At 41.8% G+C, this 20,624-nt stretch overlaps 3 protein-coding genes across 3 annotated transcripts; 2 read left to right on the forward strand and 1 right to left on the reverse strand.

Annotated features, from left to right (window-relative positions):
- The first annotated feature begins 74 nt into the window (after nt 1–74).
- Nucleotides 75–2,912, forward strand: LOC131880664 (tuftelin-interacting protein 11-like). Its single transcript, XM_059227344.1, has one exon. It carries the CDS (start codon nt 135–137, stop codon nt 2,697–2,699), a length of 2,565 nt encoding a protein of 854 aa, XP_059083327.1. The 5' UTR covers nt 75–134; the 3' UTR covers nt 2,700–2,912.
- Nucleotides 2,913–6,204: 3,292 nt separating this feature from the next.
- LOC131880318 (uncharacterized) lies at nt 6,205–6,909 on the forward strand. The gene is made up of 2 exons (XM_059226920.1): nt 6,205–6,551; nt 6,619–6,909. The coding sequence occupies exons 1-2, from the start codon at nt 6,255–6,257 to the stop codon at nt 6,835–6,837; spliced, it is 516 nt and encodes a 171-aa protein (XP_059082903.1). The 5' UTR covers nt 6,205–6,254; the 3' UTR covers nt 6,838–6,909.
- Nucleotides 6,910–8,722: 1,813 nt separating this feature from the next.
- On the reverse strand, nt 8,723–9,586 carry LOC131880264 (uncharacterized). The gene is made up of 2 exons (XM_059226849.1): nt 9,046–9,586; nt 8,723–8,978 (listed from the first exon to the last, which is right to left on the reverse strand). Exons 1-2 carry the CDS (start codon nt 9,445–9,447, stop codon nt 8,760–8,762), a joined length of 621 nt encoding a protein of 206 aa, XP_059082832.1. The 5' UTR covers nt 9,448–9,586; the 3' UTR covers nt 8,723–8,759.
- Nucleotides 9,587–20,624: the final 11,038 nt, after the last annotated feature.

Consider the following 20,624-nt stretch of genomic DNA (forward strand, 5'->3'; position numbering starts at 1 on the left):
GATTAGTTAGCTGCGCTCAGACATCAGCAGCCAATCGCAAAAAATGGCCGCTTCATTTCCATTTTGGGAGCACTGTACAGGCGTCAGCTGACCCTTTCAGTGAACAAAAACATCTTTCTAGCTAAGAGAGCATCATGGCCAACGAAGATGAAGTCCTGGCCTTCACCATCACCGACCAAGACTTGGCCGATGAGATGCACCTGGGCTTTGGCTTTGGCCGATCCAGTCGTAAGCGTGGCAGCCAGAATCGAGCCATTTACGGCGTGTGGGCCGCGGATTCCGACGAGGAAGACGCCGATGACCACCAAGTCCAGGGACGGGCCAGTTTGAAGAAGGGCTACACTGGTCCGGTAGGATTCGTTTCGGCCGGGATTCAAGGCGCTCAACCTGAGCCCGCATCAATTTCGGACGACGAAGGGGCCGCTGAGTCGCGCTTGGGACCCGAGGGGCGGACCCAACCTTTGGATTCGAGTGATGAGGACGAGGGATCGTTTCGAATGCGGCCGGGCCATCGAGCCGCCCCCAGTCACCACCCAGCCCAGTTGGAAGCAGTGGCTGGCCAAATGGCCGGTCTGCGCACCGCCCAGTCCCACGCTCGTCAAGGCGATGTCCGCTTGGGACGGGGATTTGGGGATTGGGAGAAGAATACGCGCGGGATCGGATCCAAGTTGTTGCTCAAGATGGGTTATCAAGTGGGAAAAGGTTTGGGAAAGTCTCTCCAAGGTCGATCGGACATCGTGGAGGCTCATTTGCGCCGAGGTCGCGGTGCTATTGGGGCCTATGGACGCGAAGGAGGTGGACCCAAGGCCACCGCCGCAGCCGCCGCAGCCGCCACGGTGGATTCGGAAGAAGAGGAGGATCGGCAATTTCGGCAAGCCCGCAACCAATGGCGAAAAGAGGCCAGTGGTGGATCTCGAACCCGCGTCAAGACCGTGTACAAAAGCGCTGACCAAATTCTAGCCGAAGGTCAATGGCGGAAGATCCAGCCAGAGGCTCCGGCGGCCTTGAATCGCGTGAAAGTGATCGATATGACGGGTCGCGAACAGCGGGTACTCAGTGGTTATCACGCCATCAGTGCTCAGCAATTGCCCGATGATGAGATCGAACCAGATCAGGTCGAGTTCGCCATCCCTGAGCTGATGCATAACATGGATTTGTTGGTCAAACACTGTGAGGAAGATATCATCCAAGCCGATCGAAAGCTGAAACATCACCGCAACAATGTGGAGCTTCTTCAAAAGGAGGAAGAAAAGCTGTCCGTTTTGGTTGAGCGCGAGTCCAATGTCATCCAGTCTCTGGAATCCGTGCTAACCATCGTGGAACAGATCGAAAGCCTCCATGAAAGCGCTCAGCTGGATTTGGTCACGGCTCAAGCTCTATTTCAACGGATGAGTACCGAGTTTCCGGCCGAGTACCAAGACTACGGCTTGCCCCATATTGCCGTCACCGTGGTTAGTCCATTGCTCAAGGCCGAGATGAATGAGTGGGACGTCTTGGCTCAACCCTCGCGGTATCGACCTCTCTGGTTACAATGGAAGGCATTGTTAAACACTAGTGGTGGCACGCCCATATCATCAGTCCAACACGAAGCCGATCCTTTCTATAACTTGCTATGGGAATCCTGGATGATCCATGTCCGCTTGGCCATTCAAAAGTGGGATGCACGCAACCCTGACCAACTCATTGATTTTCTCAAAACTTGGACCCCGGTTGTTCATCCCAGCATTATGGAAAACATTCAGAACCTCGTTGTTCTTCCCAAGCTCCAAAGCACCGTCGAATCATGGAACCCCATGTCTGATCCCATTCCGATTCATGCTTGGACGCATCCGTGGTTAGAGGTTTTAGGGCAACGCTTGGACGTTGTGTTTCCCACCATAAAGAACAAGTTGTCCGCCGCACTCACGGCCTGGCATCCCTCGGACCGTAGTGCCCGTCTTATTCTTTTGCCGTGGGTGGATGTTTTTGACTCGGCATCCATGTACGCCTTTCTTCTCAAGAACATTGTACCGAAATTGGAAAAGGTGTTTGCCAGCTTTGAGATTAATCCGAGCCAACAAAACATGGACGTTTGGGAATGGGTCATGGATTGGGATGGGTTCTTGCCTTCACCCACCATTGTCAATATACTGGAGAAAATCTTTTTCCCCACATGGCTTAAGGTCTTGGCCCAATGGCTCAACCATAATCCCAACTATACCGAAGTCACGCGCTGGTTTGAGGGTTGGAAATCCGAATTGGCTAGTTTAAAGGACGTCCTTAAACATCAACAGATTTGGACATTCCTCGGCCATGCTCTGGAAATGATGGTGCGAGCCGTCTCTGGGGGTACGCCAATGTCTTTACAACCCGGTGCGATGGAGGCCATGCAATACCTGAAGACCAGAGAAATGTCCGGCAAACCGTCCTTCCGCCCAACACCGCCCCCGATGGCAGCCCCCACCAATTTGACGTCCACTGGATCATCAGTTGGAGCATCGTCACTGCCGTCAGCCTCTGTAGGCTTCAAAGATCTTGTAATCCGAAGGTGCGAAGAGCATAATTTAACATTTGCCCCCCGTCATGGTCGAACCTACCAAGGCAAACAAATCTATCAATGCGGTCGGAACATGCTGTTTTTGGATAACAATGTCATCTTCGTTCAAAAGAAAGGGGCATGGGTGCCATCATCCCTAAATGACTTGATGGATTCTTCGTGAGATGGGCATGAAATAAAATGGGCGAGTTCGTGACGTTTTGACGAAAGCAGAACGCTTATTATCTCATTTACTTATTCTATGTTGGATTTCAAGTGCCAAGTCTTCAAGTTTTGTTCTTTTATGTTTCAATCAAGTTGGAAAATACCTCAAAAGTATCAGCCGTTGGGAGGAGAAATAGATATTCTGTGAATAGAAAGTCATCTTCAAACTCAAGTATCGTTCAGATTGGTCTGCATTGGTTCTCATCGTAAGTCAAGTACCCATAAGCGTTATCCCCCCAAGAATTGAAAGGTCTTCTAAATTTCCTCCGAATTAGATTTGTAATCCAGAGTGAATACCACTTGTTTGAGGTTAAGCTTAAGCCCCTTTGTCGCCGAAACAAGTGAACATAAACACACTTTTATTTGACAAGAATTCAGTCTGATCTGACTCTCTTTGATCATCTGAAAAGGAATGACTGTACGAAACAGTGCTTGAGAAACTCATTCAAAAAGCAGGAGCCTCAAAATTGGAGTACGAGTGATTGATATGACTTACGTGTTCTGACCATGAATTATCACATTATGGACACTTGCCCGATGATTTAATTGTATCCAAGTGCTTGCTCATGGCCATGTCGCGACATTTTGTGCATCTTTTGGCTTGAATATGCCAAAATTGAGTACGAAAAACGACGTTTCATACCTAGATGCTATCAAAATAAACTTACCAAATGTCTTGCGTATAAAGCATAAATCTTCACGAAATTCGAATGTTTTTGAATCATTCCTTCTCCCTACAAAAACATTTTTATTTTGAGGACTTTCTTAACGCTATAAGGTACCTTATTTGCAACGTCAATGGGCCCCCAAAAAACGGGAAGAGGCACGGTAGATTGCTAAATAAACTACTAGTGCCGTGTCTTGAACGCAATTTCTTTTCCGGAAATTATGCATAAGATTTTAATAGAACTATCCAAAGACAACACATACGGATTATAATCCAATAAAAAGGAATCGGCCCAATCGGCCCTCTATTTGGTAGAGGCTGAGTGACAAAGCGTCCTCTGTAGTGCTAAACGTAAAACATTTTTCATGCAGCGTAAGGAAGCTATTGAAAATGGAATTCCCAGCAGTTCAAAACGAAAAACTCATTCATTTTGATTTACTTTTATTTTCATTTATTATTTGATCGACCAACGAATTAGAGTTGGCGGCGGATCTGGCTAGCCCTTGACTCGATGCAAATTTTAGAATTATTGATTCAAGGCACATCAACAGGGTAGATTTTATGAGGTGTTACAGTATTTGCTTTGGCTACAGTGACTATATGGCTGAGCCATTTACTTTCAAAATTGGTGCCTGTAGCAAATGTGTTAATTACAAGACTGCGTTGGCGTTGGACTATATATTGATTTGTGTTTGATGGGGTAATACACTCTACTCCATGAACCAGCGAGTATCACAACCCTTTTAACAACTACATGCCCCAATTGCCAACGGCACTCAATTTGCATAGGGCTTGTCAAGTAAACGCGTTCATGAACAACTGACGTTATTGCATGGAGTAAAACCAAAGACAACACGCCCTGCTAGACCGCAATGAGTTTGACATTCATTCCCTTTAACATACTTGTCGAAGCAAATAGCATTGTAGTATTGAGCCAATTTGATAGCGTGTTCATCACATTACATCAAACATGTTCATTTTGTTGGGTTTTGTAACACAGTTCACTCAAAATCACTCGATTATGGAAAATTCAGTGGGCGGATGGTACAAGTTGACCGTGATGTTTGTTTTAGTTCTCTCTCCCCAAAATGCCCAAAATCAGGATGCCCAAAATCAGGATGCCGGACCACACTTTTCCTTGAATTTCCCTCATTTGACATGGCCTAATGTCTATGACTTCTCTATCGACTTTAACAGACCCAACAGGGTGCTTCATCTTTCTCTGAGTGTTTGCATTGGAGAAAAAGCCTTCGGATTCGACATTACCTCTTGAACCAACATACTCTGAGTGTTTAACTGGTCACTTTCGATGAAGGCCTTAATCTTAACCTGAAATGCATTCAAAATATTTTGCAGGCTAACCACAATTACTGGATTCGATTTGCTCTTAAGCCTTTTTTTTCTAGCTGGCTCTTTTTGAATGAAGCCTTCCGATATTTTGGAGCTTTTGTCAGTATCCCAATTTCGGAACATATTTAGGGATTGCTAAAGTAGAGCAAACATCCTCAAAAACTGAAATGATTTTGTCTATGGCAAGGACGCCTTTACTCTTGTCTACGGATACGAATATGGCCGATTCCTGTTTCAGCATTGAAACCAGATCCCCCTCCTCTAACCTTTCTACAATCAACGGCCAATGTTCGTTCATCTTTGAACTTGAACTTAGCCAGACCGAACTTTTTGGCCGGTCTTACTCTAAAGAATGCCGGGTTTTGAGTAATGGTCGACCCTATCTCGAGAACATGATGATCTGAAAAATTACCAGGTGTCACATGGACATGCCGTTATTGGGCAGGATTGCAAACTCCTCCAGCTTTTTGAATGACTGAGTTGTCGATTTCGCAATGGGATTATACCTATACGGACCAACCTCCAACTGTGCAACGCTAACAGGAAGATTGAAGTCCCTTACAAAGAAAGCCTTCGAGCAAACTGCCTGATCCAACTCATTTCCAGTGAAGTTGAGAGCTGACAGGAACGAGTTCACCGAGCAAAAAGGGGCCCTTACATTGTTACAATGGACAAATCCAGACCTTGGATGTGACGAACGAAGACATCTTCGGCTCCATTTGACATTTGAACTTCACTAATCTGGAGATCATTTTTTATCATTTCAATTTCGTCGGTACATTAAATGTCATATAATAAAAAATAGGTGCAATATAACTTTTCATTTCAATCGAACAAGGGAAGATAATCACTTAACGGTTCCAAAAATCCAAGAATAACAAACCGAAAAACAACTCCGAGAACCTCTCACATAAGAGTAGCAGACCAACAGAAGAATGCCGCAACGCAAGATCAAGTCCATCCAACATTAACCGGACCGTACACAAAATAGTACTGTCAGCCAATACCATCTCCATGACACATTTTCCGTTGAACAAAATTCCGTACTGTATTTCGATACAAGTTCGATGGCCTGAGTCTTGTGTCTGGTTAGAGATCAGAGTGCAATTTCTTAAACCGAAGGTACGAATCTTGGATTGAGAAAAAGACGTACTATAATACTACATAAGTACATAGGATGTTTTCTAGATCTAAGGTTCACTCCTTGGCGTTAGAAACTGGTGTCAGACTCTCGAAGAACCGGTCTTTTAGATTCGGTAACCATTAATAATCACCTACAAACAAACCAGGCCACTCGCTCTGGAACGTCTAGGTAAAAAAGTGTAGGAAGAGCGGGCCAGCCCTCTCCTACGACGAAGTACAATCATACGTACTCTTTTGTATTGTTGTGTGAAACGTGCACTATAGACTCTGGCATGCTCAGTTTCGTGGCCCGAATGCCATATAAAAGGTCCGACAATCGCTTCATAGTCATTCATTTCGAAAACCTACATCAACATGAAAGCGTGTCAAGTTTTACTTCTTTTGGGACTCGTAGCCCTCGCCGCAGCCTTCCCGCAGAGGTCCGATCGGGACCGTGATCGTGATGGCGATGGAAGGCGTGGTGGTGGTCCAAGGAGAGGAGGACCCAGAGACCGGGACGAAGAGAGTGAAGATGACGGAGAGTGCCGCGAGGCTAAGCTCGATTCTAAACGCGGCAATTGCCGCAAGGCTGTCGTGATTGTGGATGAGGCCACAGAGTGCGCTGACGCCACTGGTCCCGTTGAATTTCTGTCGCCGCAAGAAATCTGCGAGGTAACGAATGACAATCATTATGCATCGATGACTTACTAGTGCTGGTAATGATGGTTTTATATTGCAGGATAACCCCGGACAAAATGTGTACGTGTGCAAAATCAAAGGTCGCCGTGAGGTGATGGACTTGGTTGAATCGTTCCTTGAGGATAAATTGGGGGATGAAGCTGGCCGAAGGGAGATCCGTGACGAGCTGTGCAACGAGAGTGCTGATTTCTCAGACCTGGATTTGTCATCATTGCAGATCGAGGAAGGAACTTCCAAGAGATGTATGATATGTCCTTAAATTGTCATATTGGTGCTAATATACCAAAATTCAGAAATGTGGAAAAATAAACCAACTTCAATATTGTTTGAATCTGCTTTGTTTTGTGCTGTCCTTTCTGTATGTGTCTTAAGTCATAACTCTCCTTTAGATAAATGTACGAAATGTGAGATCAAGGTTTTCTGCAAAGAAAGAAGGGTAATGATTAATGAAACATGAACACAATACCTTCAAAAACTTATTCGATACATATTATGGGTAACTTTAGTTACATATTCCAATTCAAGTAAGTTGACTTATTTTAGACACATATTTAAGTTGAAAGGTTCCAGTTGAGGTGCTCTCAAAACGCACATTAAGACTCTACGGTCACTAAATATTATCAGGCTGATATAGCCATTCAATACAACCATATCACTTTGTCTCGTTGTGATACAGGAAAAATTGAAAAAAAGTGGCCTATAGTTGATAAAACTATTTCAGATCCTATGCAAATACTATTTCTCGGATAATTGGGTGACCAAGTTAATGTCTTTTGACCCTTCTTTTCCTTGACTTGCACTATTTGGATCGCACAGGATCACTTGACTTGGCCCGGCTTGATACACCTGTGTCTCTTTTCCCTATTTCTTCGTCAGCAAGTTTTGGGACATAGAATTTCAATCTGACGGTGTTATTACCCCTCCAAAGTTCTCATCTATCTTGTTGGTCTGTCCGGCAATGCCAACTAGAGATGAAGAGTTTTCTTTCTGTCAGAAATACGCTTGACCATCTCTTTTTCGTGCGTTCAATAACCTCTCGAATATCCTGATCTATTCATTCTTTGGTAAACGAAACAGGTACGTCTCATAAAACGGGTTCGGACAAGTTTTCCGACTGCTTTCAAAGAGCATAACGTTCAAGAAGTTACATAATAAGGCTCAAATTGCAATTGTCATTTATGTTGTGGACACACTTAACTGGAACGGAAAGCACAAGTATCCATTCAGTTTGACCTCCAGAGATGTCGGCATTACCGCGGTTATGTTGGGAGCGTTGTTACAATGAGCAGAATAAGACTTTGAAGATAACAAATTATGATTATTACCTCGCCATTGACTTATGTGCAGATCATTTCTAACATAAAGGAATCCCCCATGCGGAAAAATGAAATTGTAAGCGCACACTGCATCGCATCGAATTAGATTGAAACCAAACATGGCCAGTTCTTCATCCAAGACCCCTGGTCGAAGCCAAGTTTCTGTCATGGCACTTGCCTACCAATAGCCAATTCCTCAAGATTCTTGATGTTTGCGCTGTCTTTTCTTAAAAATAGGAAAATGATTCGGCCATGACTTGTGGGAAATTTACATTGGCTTGTAATTCCTCCAAATGTTCGTTCAGCATTTCGCAAGTACGTACTTCACATTGTCCGAGTACATATAGCATTGGCAGCCTTCTACTATGGGCGTTTCAAACTGGTTTGAACGAAGATAATCTTTTTTCATGTATCAAAGAGAAAGAAGAGTCAGCTTCTCAAAAACGTGTTTGAAGCCCCAAAATTGCAACACTGGCACGGGTACCAGCAAACAAACGAACCTGCCAGAGATGCCTAGACGTCCCCATAAGTAACCATAGTCGAGTTTCCAATTTCTACCAGCTTTCGGGCTTTTATTGTTCTATTGCTCCTACTTACTTGTACTTCCTGTATACTTCAGATTCTGGGTTGACATGCGACTTTGATCGAGGATTGTCTGAACTCAAACTGGATGTGAAAAATCCCTGGTCTCTCTTTTCGAACATTTGGCTTGAGCCGAGAAACCTTTAAGAGATAATGACATATACTCAACGAATGACAAATGGGAGTAATTAAGAGTACAGAACAAAGGCAGATTAAAACAATATTGAGTTGATTTATTTTTCCACATTTCTGAATTTTGGTATATTAGCACCAATATGACAATTTAAGGACATATCATACATCTCTTGGAAGTTCCTTCCTCGATCTGCAATGATGACAAATCCAGGTCTGAGAAATCAGCACTCTCGTTGCACAGCTCGTCACGGATCTCCCTTCGGCCAGCTTCATCCCCCAATTTATCCTCAAGGAACGATTCAACCAAGTCCATCACCTCACGGCGACCTTTGATTTTGCACACGTACACATTTTGTCCGGGGTTATCCTGCAATATAAAACCATCATTACCAGCACTAGTAAGTCATCGATGCATAATGATTGTCATTCGTTACCTCGCAGATTTCTTGCGGCGACAGAAATTCAACGGGACCAGTGGCGTCAGCGCACTCAGTGGTCTCATCCACAATCAGGACAGCCTTACGGCAATTGCCGGGTTTAAAGTGGAGTTTAGCCTCGCGGCACTCTCCGTCATCTTCACTTTCACCCTCTTCCCGTCCTCTACGCTCTCTTCCTTTCCTTGGACCGGCACCGGGACGGCCTTGTCGGCGATTGTCATCATCGTCTCGGTTTCGTCGATCACTTCGAGAACCATCGTCATTTTCTTCATCGTCATCTTCGCGTTCTTCTCCTTCGAAATCATCGTCACGGCGATCACGGTCCCGATTCGACCTTTGTGGAGAGGTTGCTGCGAGGGCCACGAGTCCCAAAAGAAGTAAAACTAGCCAAGCTCTCATGTTGATGTAGGTTTTCGAAATGAGTGACTTAAAAGCGATTCTCGGCCATTTTATGCGCCATGTGGGTCATGGAACTGAGCCTCCCCAAGTGCATCGTGCACAAAGCACATGCTGAAACGTCTCTATTCAGTTTATCATATTGAAGTGCCGGAGCACTTTTATTCGTACTTTTCTCGCTCTCGTTTTAGAGCCGGTGTGGAGATTCGAAGGTAACTGGTATTAATTGGTTAAAGAACCAAAAAGACCGGTTCCTTGTGAGCCCACTTTCCAGATCAGGTTGTCGAGGTTGTATTCAATTAGAGCCGAGTATGATGCGGCACTTCAGCAGAATTTTGTTTTGAATAGAAAATATGGCAAGGAGAGGGTTTTGGTTAGAACAGTATGTATCTGAAGGTAACAATCCGTTGTCGAGCGAATGATTCATTTCCGAGTTCGGGTTTTTTATGAAGGTCCCATGCAGGATCAGTCTCATTTTATGGCAAGCCAAGTTGTAGTTTAACAACTGTTGAATTGTCATAGGTTATGATCACGAGCAACTGCTCTATGAAAAAAGGCATTTTTTTTACTTACGTGATAAGTTTGCGAAGCACGGGACAATAGCACGCTATAACATACTGCTTTGTAAGGTAGGTGGGGTCAGTTTTTCAAATAATTTCAACTCAAAACGATTGTAATTGTTGGAAAACACCAGGTACTTAACGAGCTAGATGGCACCTTTTGTATTCACTAAAGGACAAAATCCAAATCTATTCCATTGCAATCTCTAAGAGAAGAGAATCATAGGTGGCCTTGTTACCTTTTTCAAAGTTCATGCCTTCTATGGCTATCTAGCGCCGAAATATCTCCATCTTTTGCGTCTTGGCCTTATGTGTGACCGCATCTTGTGGGTGACTAGGGGGACTCTGAGACTTTAAAGCTGTATTCTATGAGATCATAAAAACCGATCTAGAGTTACAATATGACGAGTTGGGAAACTGCAAAAGGGGTTTAGAACGGACTAGAAAAGGACTAAAACATAGACATCACATGTTTTGCCAGAGCGAAACTGCAACAACAATATTTGAAATGTTCCTAGCGCCCCTTCAATTTCGCCAATATTCTAAGAATATGGTATTTAGGTGCTTTTGAACATTTGAAATGTATTTACTAGAAATGAAGATTTTTGAAAATGACGAGGTGCAAATTTTCCAAATCTGTAAACATTGATATTGATGTGATTTTTAAATTCGCCCAAGCAAGAGACTTATTATTTTGAAATACCAATTTCAAAATGCCACATCGGGCCTGCTTACGCGGGTAACCTTCAAATAAGAGAAATGTTCAGGTACATGTATGTACATGTCAATTCAATCACATATTCATTGGCTGGTAAGTATCATTGGTTGACGTGCATTGTTACGTAATTTCCCGATTTGTAGTTCAAACGTTGGAAAGAGGACAAAGAAAACATTTCAGCCTACGTAATCAATCGTTTTGGCTGGAAGTTGGCCAATTTTATTTCGTCAAAAATTCCAAAAACTAATTTTCTGTTTTCCCTTTTTTTCGACGTCCACTCAGAAGACATAAAACAAAAAAAAAGATCGCTAGGAGCCACGTCTTCAATGTCCTTATTTTCCGCAGATGATTAATGCTTTTCTGTTCTACACCACCGTTCGTTACAATCGTCTCCGTATGTTACTAACAGTTTGGGACATGTCATTCCAAAATATCAACTCATCATGCTAATGAATATTTTTCAAATGGTGAAATGATGAACTTGCTGACACATGAAAATGCTTTTTGTTAATTGATCAATTTTGGTTTTATCATAATGCTTATTGTTGCCAGGTAATCTTCATCGACGGGTACTGCCAACCACGAGCAACACGTCTGTATTACTCACTATTTCACGACCAGACCAATCAACCATGATATACACCTTTTGAATAAACGTGATCAGAAAAAAAAAATAAAAAACTCCCTGAGTTCTAGTATTAGGAAAATACCGATACATGTAGTAAAAAGTGACAAGCAACGGAAATGACTTGTCAAGACTTATGATTAGTTTTGTATTCATGTACGTACATCAACGATACTCGGGGCTAATTTCTGTTTCGCAAGCGAGCTAAAGTTGTGCTTTGGGTCTCCTTTCGATTGGTAAACATTGAAGGCCCAGGAATGGCAAAACATGTGTTAGCGTTGAAATCGCTGAAGATCCTCGAAATCGTATAAAACCAGCAACAAAAAGAATGAAATGGAAAATGCTTTCGAAAGCCATACTACGACGTAACTTCTGTTGTGGTAGTAAACAAACAAAAATGACAGCAGAGGCCGGTTCTTTGAATCATGGCTAATTCATGCACTAATTCATGTACTAGTTCACCGTTAGTTAGCAGTGACTTAGTTCACGAACTTTTTCGCGTTCTTTGAATCATGGCTAATTCATGTTCCGTTGGCGGTGAATTAGTCACTGACCTATTGGATTAAGAGCTGCATTGAATTTTCGCGCCAAATTCGGAAAAACAGGATACTAAATCAAAATAAGATCTTAACCTAGGGTGACCAGACTTGGGGGAAAATTGGCTAAAACGGGAATATTTTCCCAAGACGATCGAAATTAGGTACCTTTGTTTGATATAGAGATTTTAAGGAATCTTGTTTGTATGTCCAAAAACGGAACTTTTGTAAGGTATTCTACAAAAAGCTTGGGATATTCAACATTGCTTTGTTCTATGCTTTAATAGTACACAGATTTGTGACCAGCCATCTAGTCAGAATCGTGATTTTTCAGTAACTCCCTCATCTTGCAAAATATGTGTAGGTGTTTTATTAGGCAATCCATTTGCCTTGGCTCACTCAAGGGCAGTCGTTCATGAAAACGTTGAACAAATTCTTCTCGGTTGTGTTGTTCATCATAAAAGTTTGCTGACATTTTCCTTATTCGGAAGATCAACCATTGCCAAAGCGCTGGAGTGTGGCTCAGAGGCCCTGATGGCCTCTAAATCATCTTGATCTGTGACTACAAGATCTTTCAATAGCTCAATTTGACTATCCTCGCCAATCTCAAAAGACTCATCATTAGCACTATGATCTGTTGCTCCCAAAGTCTGTGGATTTGAAAACACACCAGAGAACTGATCTCCAAGCACGTTTGCCCTAACCTCCACATTGGCTATGGCTTCCCCATCAACCTCATAAGGTTTTTTCATGGAGTACAGTCAAAGACAACATGCCCAGCCAAACCGCACTGTGCATCCATGCCATTTGGAGATTTATTTCATTTTGCCTGCTGGTCTCAGCTATAGGGCTCTAGTCTAAGCAAATAGCATTGTGGTATTGAGCCAATTTGATAGTGGGTTCACGGAATTATATCAAACATGTTCATTTCGTTGGGTTTTGTAACACAGCATATCATAATTACTCTATTATGGAAAATTCAGTGGGCGGATGGTGCAAGCTCTCTGTGATATTTGTCTTAGTTCTCCCTCCACAAAATGCACAAAATCAGGGTGCCAGACCACATTTTCCTCTGAATTTCCTTTACTTGACATGCCCTATTGCAACCATAGCGCCACTTCTTGAACAACAGCTTTCGAGGGATGGAAGTCAACGTGAGCAAGGCATTTCTAGGGACAGTACTGAACGTGAGGCTGGCAGGGGGTGATTCCGGTAAATATTTTTGGCCAAGAGCGGCCAATTTGACCATTTCAACGTTAGCTTCCAGCACCGGGAATTGAACATTCCATTTTCATAGTAGTAATCAGTGATGACTCGTTTAAGTGCATGTAAGCAAAATCAATTCCATCAAAGGAGCTGGTGAAGCCGAGCTGGCTAAGAGGCAGCGCAAACAAGACAAGAATTCTCTCCCCAGAGGCCGGTTCTTTGAATCGTGTCTAACTCAATTGACACATGAATTAGCCCACGAATTAGTCCACGACCCCACTTTTGCGTTCAGTGAATCATGTATCATGTCTGCGTTAATTCGTTGGCTAAACAAGAAATGACATAAACGGCAAGAATTGACCTCCTACTTCGCCGCTAAACAGAAATGCCAAGAACCACATGGCTAATTTCCCTGTGCTTGATTTTCGCGCATTTCAAACAGAATTGGAATTGAACATTGAAAACATATTATCATCATTATTATAGATTAAAGTGCAAAATTATAAATTAAAAATTTGACTGTTCATGCTTATGCCACATATGTAATTCAAAAAAGTACATTTCCATATGGTCATTCATATTCCACGAGTTGAATGAATTGGGGGGCCTCTGAGCCACACTCCAGCGCTTTGGCAAATGGTTAATTTTCCGAATAAGGAAAATGTCAGCGAACTTTTATGATGAGCTTCGTTTACAACGCGACCGAGAAGAATTTGTTCTAAGTTTTCATGAATGAGTGCCCTTGAAAGAACCCAGGCAAATATATTGCTTATGAAAACATCTATACATCTTTTGCAAGATGAGGGAGTTATTGAAAAATCACGATTCTGACTAGATGGCTGGTCACAAACCTGTGTGCTATTAAAGCATGGAACAAAGCAATGTCGAATATCCCAAGCTTTTTGTAGAATACCTTACAAAAGCTCCGTGTTCGGACATACAAACAAGATTCCTAAAAATCTCTATATGAAACAACTGTACCTGATTTCGACGCTTTCGGGAAAATATTCCCGTTTCAGCCAATTTTCCCCAAAGTCTGGTCACCCTAGGTTAAGATCTTAGTTATGATTTAATATTCTCTTTTTCCCACGAATTTCGAGGGAAATTTCAATGCAGCTCTTGATCCAGTAGGTCAGTGACTAATTCATCGCCAACTGAACATGAATTAGCCATGATTCAAAGAACGCGAAAAAGTTCGGGAACTAAATCACGCCTAACTAACGGTGAACTAGTACATGAACTAGTGCATGAACTAGACGCAATTCAAAGAACCGGCCTCTGGTGTCGTGGGCTCAAACCCCGATGCCGGAAGTAACCCTTGTTGGAAGCGACGCGGCGTAGTTTCCTACCATGGGAGAGGTCCTTGGTTCGTTTCTCTTCCCCGAACTTTCTCTACGAAACCTTTAGGCGCTAACTACGTCCACAGACGGAAAACCAATTTGATACGGACTAGAACACTGCCTAAAATAATATGCAGATGATTTGATGGCTAGCTTCCCTGGCCGAGCGAGTATCAACACTGGGACCCCATCACCCCAAATACAAATCCTCAAGAATATGTATCTTATCTTTGATTGGAAAAAAATATGTCCCTTTTTGCTTTTTGGCCTGAGTGATTTCGAAATTTATCGTTTTTTTTTTTCAACTTCTTGAAATATTGGCTTATTCAAGTAGGTTTTTATCAAACCTCCAGAGGAACTGCAAAATGTAAAAGAAGGATGACATTATTGGAGGAGAAAAACACAGATACCTATAGAAAAAAAGTTAAATATATTTTCCAACAAAAGGGTTACTATACTTCCGGATTCTGCATCATGGGTTGGTTCTCATAAACAAAGTAATTCATAAAGCAAAAATTAATTTAGGGCTCTTTATGTCAGCTCTCCAATTCATTGGAAATGAGTTGGATCAAGTAGTTTGCTCGAAGGTTTTCTTTGTAGGGGATTTTAATTTTCCGGCTAGTGTTGTAAAGTGGGAGGTTGGTCCGTATAGGTATAATCCCATTGCGAAATCGACAACTCAGTCGTTCGAAAAGCTGGAGGAGTTTGCGATCTTGCGCAATTTCTCCCAGCAGGTTGGTGTAGCCACTAGATCAAATAACGTTCCGGACTTGTTTTTTTCCCATGACCCTGATCTGATCCAGTGTGTCCATGTGACACTTAGTAATCTAGCTAAGTTCAAGTTCAAAGATGAACATTGGCCGTTGATTTTAGAAAGGTTAGGGGAGCTTGATCTTATTTCAATGCTGAAAAAGGAATCGTCCATAGATGTAGCCTTAGACAAAATGATTCTAGTTTTTGAGGACGTCTGTTCCAGTCTAGCAATCTCTGAATGTGTTGCGCTAGGCGGGGCTGAGTCTAAAATTCCGAAGTATAGGAAGCAATTGTTTAAAAGGATTATAGAAAGATTTGAAGAACTGGACCTGGTTTCAATTCTGAAATAGGAATCGTCCATAGACGCAGCCATTGATAATTAATTTCAGTTTTTAAGGAAGTTTGATCTAGTTTCGCAATCCCTGAATGTGTTCCGAAAGGTGGTACATGGACAAAAATTCCAAAATGTAGGAAGTATTTGTTCAAAAGGAGTTGTAAACTGGCAAATAGGCTGAAGAGCACTTCGAATCCAGTAATTTTGGGTAGTCTCCAAAAGAAGTTGGACATAGTTCAGGGCAAGATTAAGGCCTCCATTGAATATGACCAGTTACAAACTGAAAGTAAAGTGGTTCAGGAGGTCAGGTCGAATCCGAAGGCTTTTTTCTCTTATGAGAACTCTAAGAGATAAATGAAACACTCTGTTGGGTCTTTTGAGGTTGATGGGGAAGCCATTAGCAATGTAGAGGCTATGGCTAACATGCTTGGAGATCAGTTCTCCAGTGTGTTTTCAACCCCACTGAATTCAGAAGCAACAGCACATTGCTCTAAAGATGAGTCTGTTGAGATTGACAAGGTCAGTCAAGTTGAGCCTTTAAATGATCTTGTAGTCACGGATCACGATGCATTAGAGGCCATCAAGGACTTGAGGCTTTCAAGTTCTCCTGGTCCTGATGGCGTGACATCTCAGTTTCTGATGAGATGCTCACTGGTTCTTGCTCCTGTTTTCTCGTACTTGGTGCGTTGCATCTTGGATCAGGGCAAGTTTCTATCTTCACTAAAATTAACTCACGTTGTTCCAATTTTAAATGGGAAGATAAGTCGCTGCCCAATAAGTATAGGCTGATTTCTCTCACTTCGAATATTGCGAAGGTGTTTGAGAAGATCATGAAGTCCAAACTTGATGAATTTCTTGAAGTCTATGAAGTCCTTCCTCCTAGCCAGCACGGGTTCCGAGCACATTTTAGCACGGTTACCCAATTGATTGAGCATTTAGAGCAGGTCATTGAGGGACTGGAAAGGCATGAGTCAGTTGATGTTGTCTGTCTTGATTTTGCCAAGGCCCTTGATAAAGTAGCTCATGGCCTTTTGTTGAAAAGACTTCATGACATTGGGATCCAAGGCAAGGTTCTCAATTGGATACGAAGCTTATTTCATGGTAGGAAGCAAATTGTTAAGGTTAAGGGATCCCTTAGCGACATACATGATGTCAAGTCAGGTGTTCCCCAGGGTTCGATCTTAGGGCCCCTCTTGTTTATAATATTCGTTACCCCGCTTCAAAAGCTTAGTATTACTGCCAGTCTCTCTTCTTATGCTGACGATACAAAGTTAGTTTCTGGTAGGAATGGCCAAGATTCCACTAGCCTTGCAAAGGACCTAGAAATAATCTATTCCTTGGTTACTGAGAGTAAGATGGCCTTGACGACGCAATTAAATTTCGCTCTATGGCCTTTGGCCTTTCATTACTCCACTCATAGATAATGGAGGTAAAGATATTGAGTAGGTCTATAAGTCCAGAGATAGTATCACGATGCTCACTCTGTACAAGTCAATTGCTCAGCCACATCTTGAATATGCTTCACCCATTTGGGCTCCAAGGAGTTCAACAGGTTTACAAAAGGTCGAACAAGTCCAAAGATGTTTCACTAGGAACATCACAGGAATGAGAGAGAGATCTCGTATTGGGAGAAGTTGGGATTGTACAGTGTTCAGAGAAGGTTCGAAATGTATTTGATACTGTACGTCTTCAAAAGCATCCATGAGCTTTGTCCCAACCCAGGATTTAGGGTCAATTCTAGTGACCGTAGAGGCTGAATGTGCGTTTTGAGAGAACCTTCAAGCCCTCGAGAATCCAGGCAAGTTCGAACTATGAAATCCACTTCTCTTTTTTCTCGGGCTCCTTCATTGTTTAACTTGCTTCCCTCTAATACTCGTAGGGAATACGCAGCCCTTGTTGATCCGGTTGCATCTTTCTAGTCAGACTTGGACAAATTTTTAGATAGCATTCCTGATCAGCCATATATTCAAGGACTAGCTCGGTCTGCCAACTCAAATTCGTTGGTAGACCAAATATTATATAAATATTGAAAGGTAATAAATAGACGAATTATAACCTTTCATTTTAATAGTACTGGGGATTACATTCCCTGTAGTGGTTAGAAATGCCCGTGAAAAACCAAACCAAAAAAAAACAATCAAAGAAAGTGGTGTAGCCGAGCGGTCTAAGACGAAGCGCAAACAAGACAAGATTTTCTCCTCAGGTGTCGTGGGCTCAAACCCTTGTGGGAAGCGACGTGGCGTAGTTTCCTATCATGAGAGAGGTCCTCGGTTCGATTTTCTTCCCCGACTTTTCTCTAGGAAACCTTTAGACGCTAACTACGTCCACAGACGGAGAACCAATTTGATACGGACTAGAACACTGCTTGAAATAATATGCACATTATTTGATGGCTGGCTTCACTGGCCGAGCGAGTATCAACACTGAGGCCCCATCACCCCAAATACAAATCCTCAAGAATCTGTATCTTATCTTTGATTGTAAAAAAATATGTCCCTTTTTGCTGTTTGGCCTGAGTGATTTCGGAAATTATTGTTGTCGATTTTTCAACTCCTTGAAATATTGGCTTATTCGAGAAGGTTTTTTTTTTCAAACCTCCAGAGGAAATGCAAAATGTAAAAGAAGGATGACATTATTGGAGGAGAAAAGCACAGATACCTATAGAAAAAAAGTCAAATATATATTCCAACAAAAGGGTTACTATACATCCGGATTCTGTATCATGGGTTGGTTCTCACAAACAAAGTAATTCATAAAGCAAAAAGTAATTTCAATAAAAACTGGGCCTATATCAGGATTGTTCTTATAAAAAGAATTCAGTATATCTGTCACACCATTTGAGTTAAGATGCAACGGGGCATTTTTTGAGCTAAAAAGGATGAAACCGAGACCTTTAAATCCTTATCATTAATGATTTAATAGGTGGTATCCTAAATTATATGCAAATCTCAATTAAGTGTGTCCTCAGTTTTTATTAGGTTTCACAGAGGGAGCCATTGGTAAAGCAAAGCACCTATTGCAGTAAAAAGTTAGATCAAGGCTTGGAACCTGAAGTAAAGTTAAAAAGTGAAGAAATCATTTGTTTGCTTAAAACCATCGGTATCAAAAGCCGTTGTTGCTGGCCGAAAGGAACGAAAGAAATAGTGTATGTTTCAGGTTTAGAAACATAGTTCCTGTTATTGCTTAATTGTGTAACAATGATGAATGGTCCTTAGTTTGTGGTGGAACAACACCTAGGAATGGCTTTGAAAACAAGCGAAAATATATCCACCAACCCGACCACCAAGAGCAGTGTTTGTGATGTATGTCGGTACTATTCGCCAAAAACCATTAACATTATCTTTGAAGAATAAAAAACTGCCTATCAACAAAAAATATAATAGTATCAAAACTGAAACTGTGGTTTAGACATTGAGGATAAACTAGGACTAAATGAATTGATCAACCAGGGTTAGATTTTTGTTCACCTCTGAACCTTTGATCAATATGGGCCTGAAATGTTTGAACTGTGGTACGAATACATTTTTAAATAGGAAAATACTTGACTATGTATCTGAACTGACAACGGATCTCTTCAACAAAAAGGCTCATAGTATGAGGATGCCAAACGATTTCATTCATCCGTGGAAGCTCCTCATTTTACTTATGGTTGATTCAGTTGATCCTCTCAAGTTTTGGAATAGACTTTGAAATTTAATCCTTGATCGAGACAAATATGTCGATCAGATGCAACACAAAGCAAAACAGTAGGTCTCGTTCATTAATAATCTAGATGCAGTCCTCCAAGATAATGAAAAGTTCGATGAGCGTGTTAGGTTTCTTTCCTTTTTTTGTTTGTTTTTTTCACGGGCTTTTCTAACCGCTACAGGGAATGTAATCCCCATTACTACTAAAATGAAAGGTTATAATTGGTCTATTCATTACCTTGCAATCTTTATATGATATTTGTTCCACCAATGCATTTGAGTTGCCAGACTGAGCAAGTCCTTGAATGTAGGGTTGATCTGGAATGTCATCTAAAAATTTGTCCAAGACTGACTTAAAAGATGCAACCAGATCAACAAGGCCTACCTACGTATTCCCTACGCATATTAGAGGGAATCAAATTAAACAATGAAGGAGCCCGAGAAATGGTGGTAAAGATTTTAAAATGTGTGGTTGGATATCTTTACTTGCTGGGAATCACAACGAGTAGCAAAAAGATATGTCTGTAAAAATCAGAAAATCTATCCAAATTATACAACTAATACAGACAATCGAGTAAATATAACAGAGGTTAGAACTGTCCATTTTTTGGTCGGGGCTTATGTCATTGCGTAAAAAGTAGAGTACAGAGGTATCATATGAGGTGTTTAAAAAATAGTATTGTTTCAACATGGTTTGGATTTGGATGCCAACGATCTTTCTCGTCAATCAACTAACAACTGCGTTTTCACAAGTGGATACAGTAGAACAGTTTTGTGAGTTTACCTCTTTCCTACGTCTAGACCAAATATGGCAATAATAGGTTCAGGCCTTATGTGGCCGAACCCTTCAAAACTATCCACCACTAATGTCAAAACAAAAGAATAATCATAATCAAAATCATAAAGCACTTGAATCAATCAATTGTATGATTTCTAAAGTAAAAAGTAAAGTAAAGTGTCTTTTTTTCAAATTCAATTGTTTTCCAATTACTTGTCACATGTGTACCTTTCGGATCTTAGACACCATTGGCACTTTTCACAGAAGAATTTGATTATCGTATGTACAAATGTTCAGTGGAATGGACCTGCATGAAGCAGAGAAGTCAATACTTTTGCGTGCATTTGTTGCCTTCTTCGTTGCATTTTAATGGGATTTTTGCCAACTTCAATTGCATCTCTAGTTAGCCCCTTTGTTTACCTTAAGCTCTCATTACTTTTTGATTTTGATTTTTGGATTAGGGAGAGCCCCATTCAACAATACGCTGTTCAGAGGGGGAGACACTGGAAGCCCTTGTGGAAGTACTGGATAGTTTGTTCATTAAAACCTTTACTAGGAGTCTTCAGCCCGATTTCGATGTACGATTTGCATCTTCACCACTTTTACATTGAAGTCCTCTTGGGCTTTAATTGCGGTCCCTAACG

The sequence above is a fragment of the Tigriopus californicus genome, chromosome 5 (genome assembly GCF_007210705.1).
Source record: "Tigriopus californicus strain San Diego chromosome 5, Tcal_SD_v2.1, whole genome shotgun sequence".
In the NCBI taxonomy this organism is placed as follows: Eukaryota; Metazoa; Arthropoda; class Copepoda; order Harpacticoida; family Harpacticidae; genus Tigriopus; species Tigriopus californicus.

Coding starts and splice junctions, on each gene's coding strand:
- LOC131880318 (XM_059226920.1), top strand. CDS start 6,255: ATGAAAGCGTGTCAAGTTTTACTTCTTTTGGGACTCGTAGCCCTCGCC. Junction 6,552..6,618: donor CGCCGCAAGAAATCTGCGAG/GTAACGAATGAC, acceptor TTTATATTGCAG/GATAACCCCGGACAAAATGT.
- LOC131880664 (XM_059227344.1), top strand. CDS start 135: ATGGCCAACGAAGATGAAGTCCTGGCCTTCACCATCACCGACCAAGAC.
- LOC131880264 (XM_059226849.1), bottom strand. CDS start 9,447: ATGAGAGCTTGGCTAGTTTTACTTCTTTTGGGACTCGTGGCCCTCGCA. Junction 8,979..9,045: donor CGCCGCAAGAAATCTGCGAG/GTAACGAATGAC, acceptor TTTATATTGCAG/GATAACCCCGGACAAAATGT.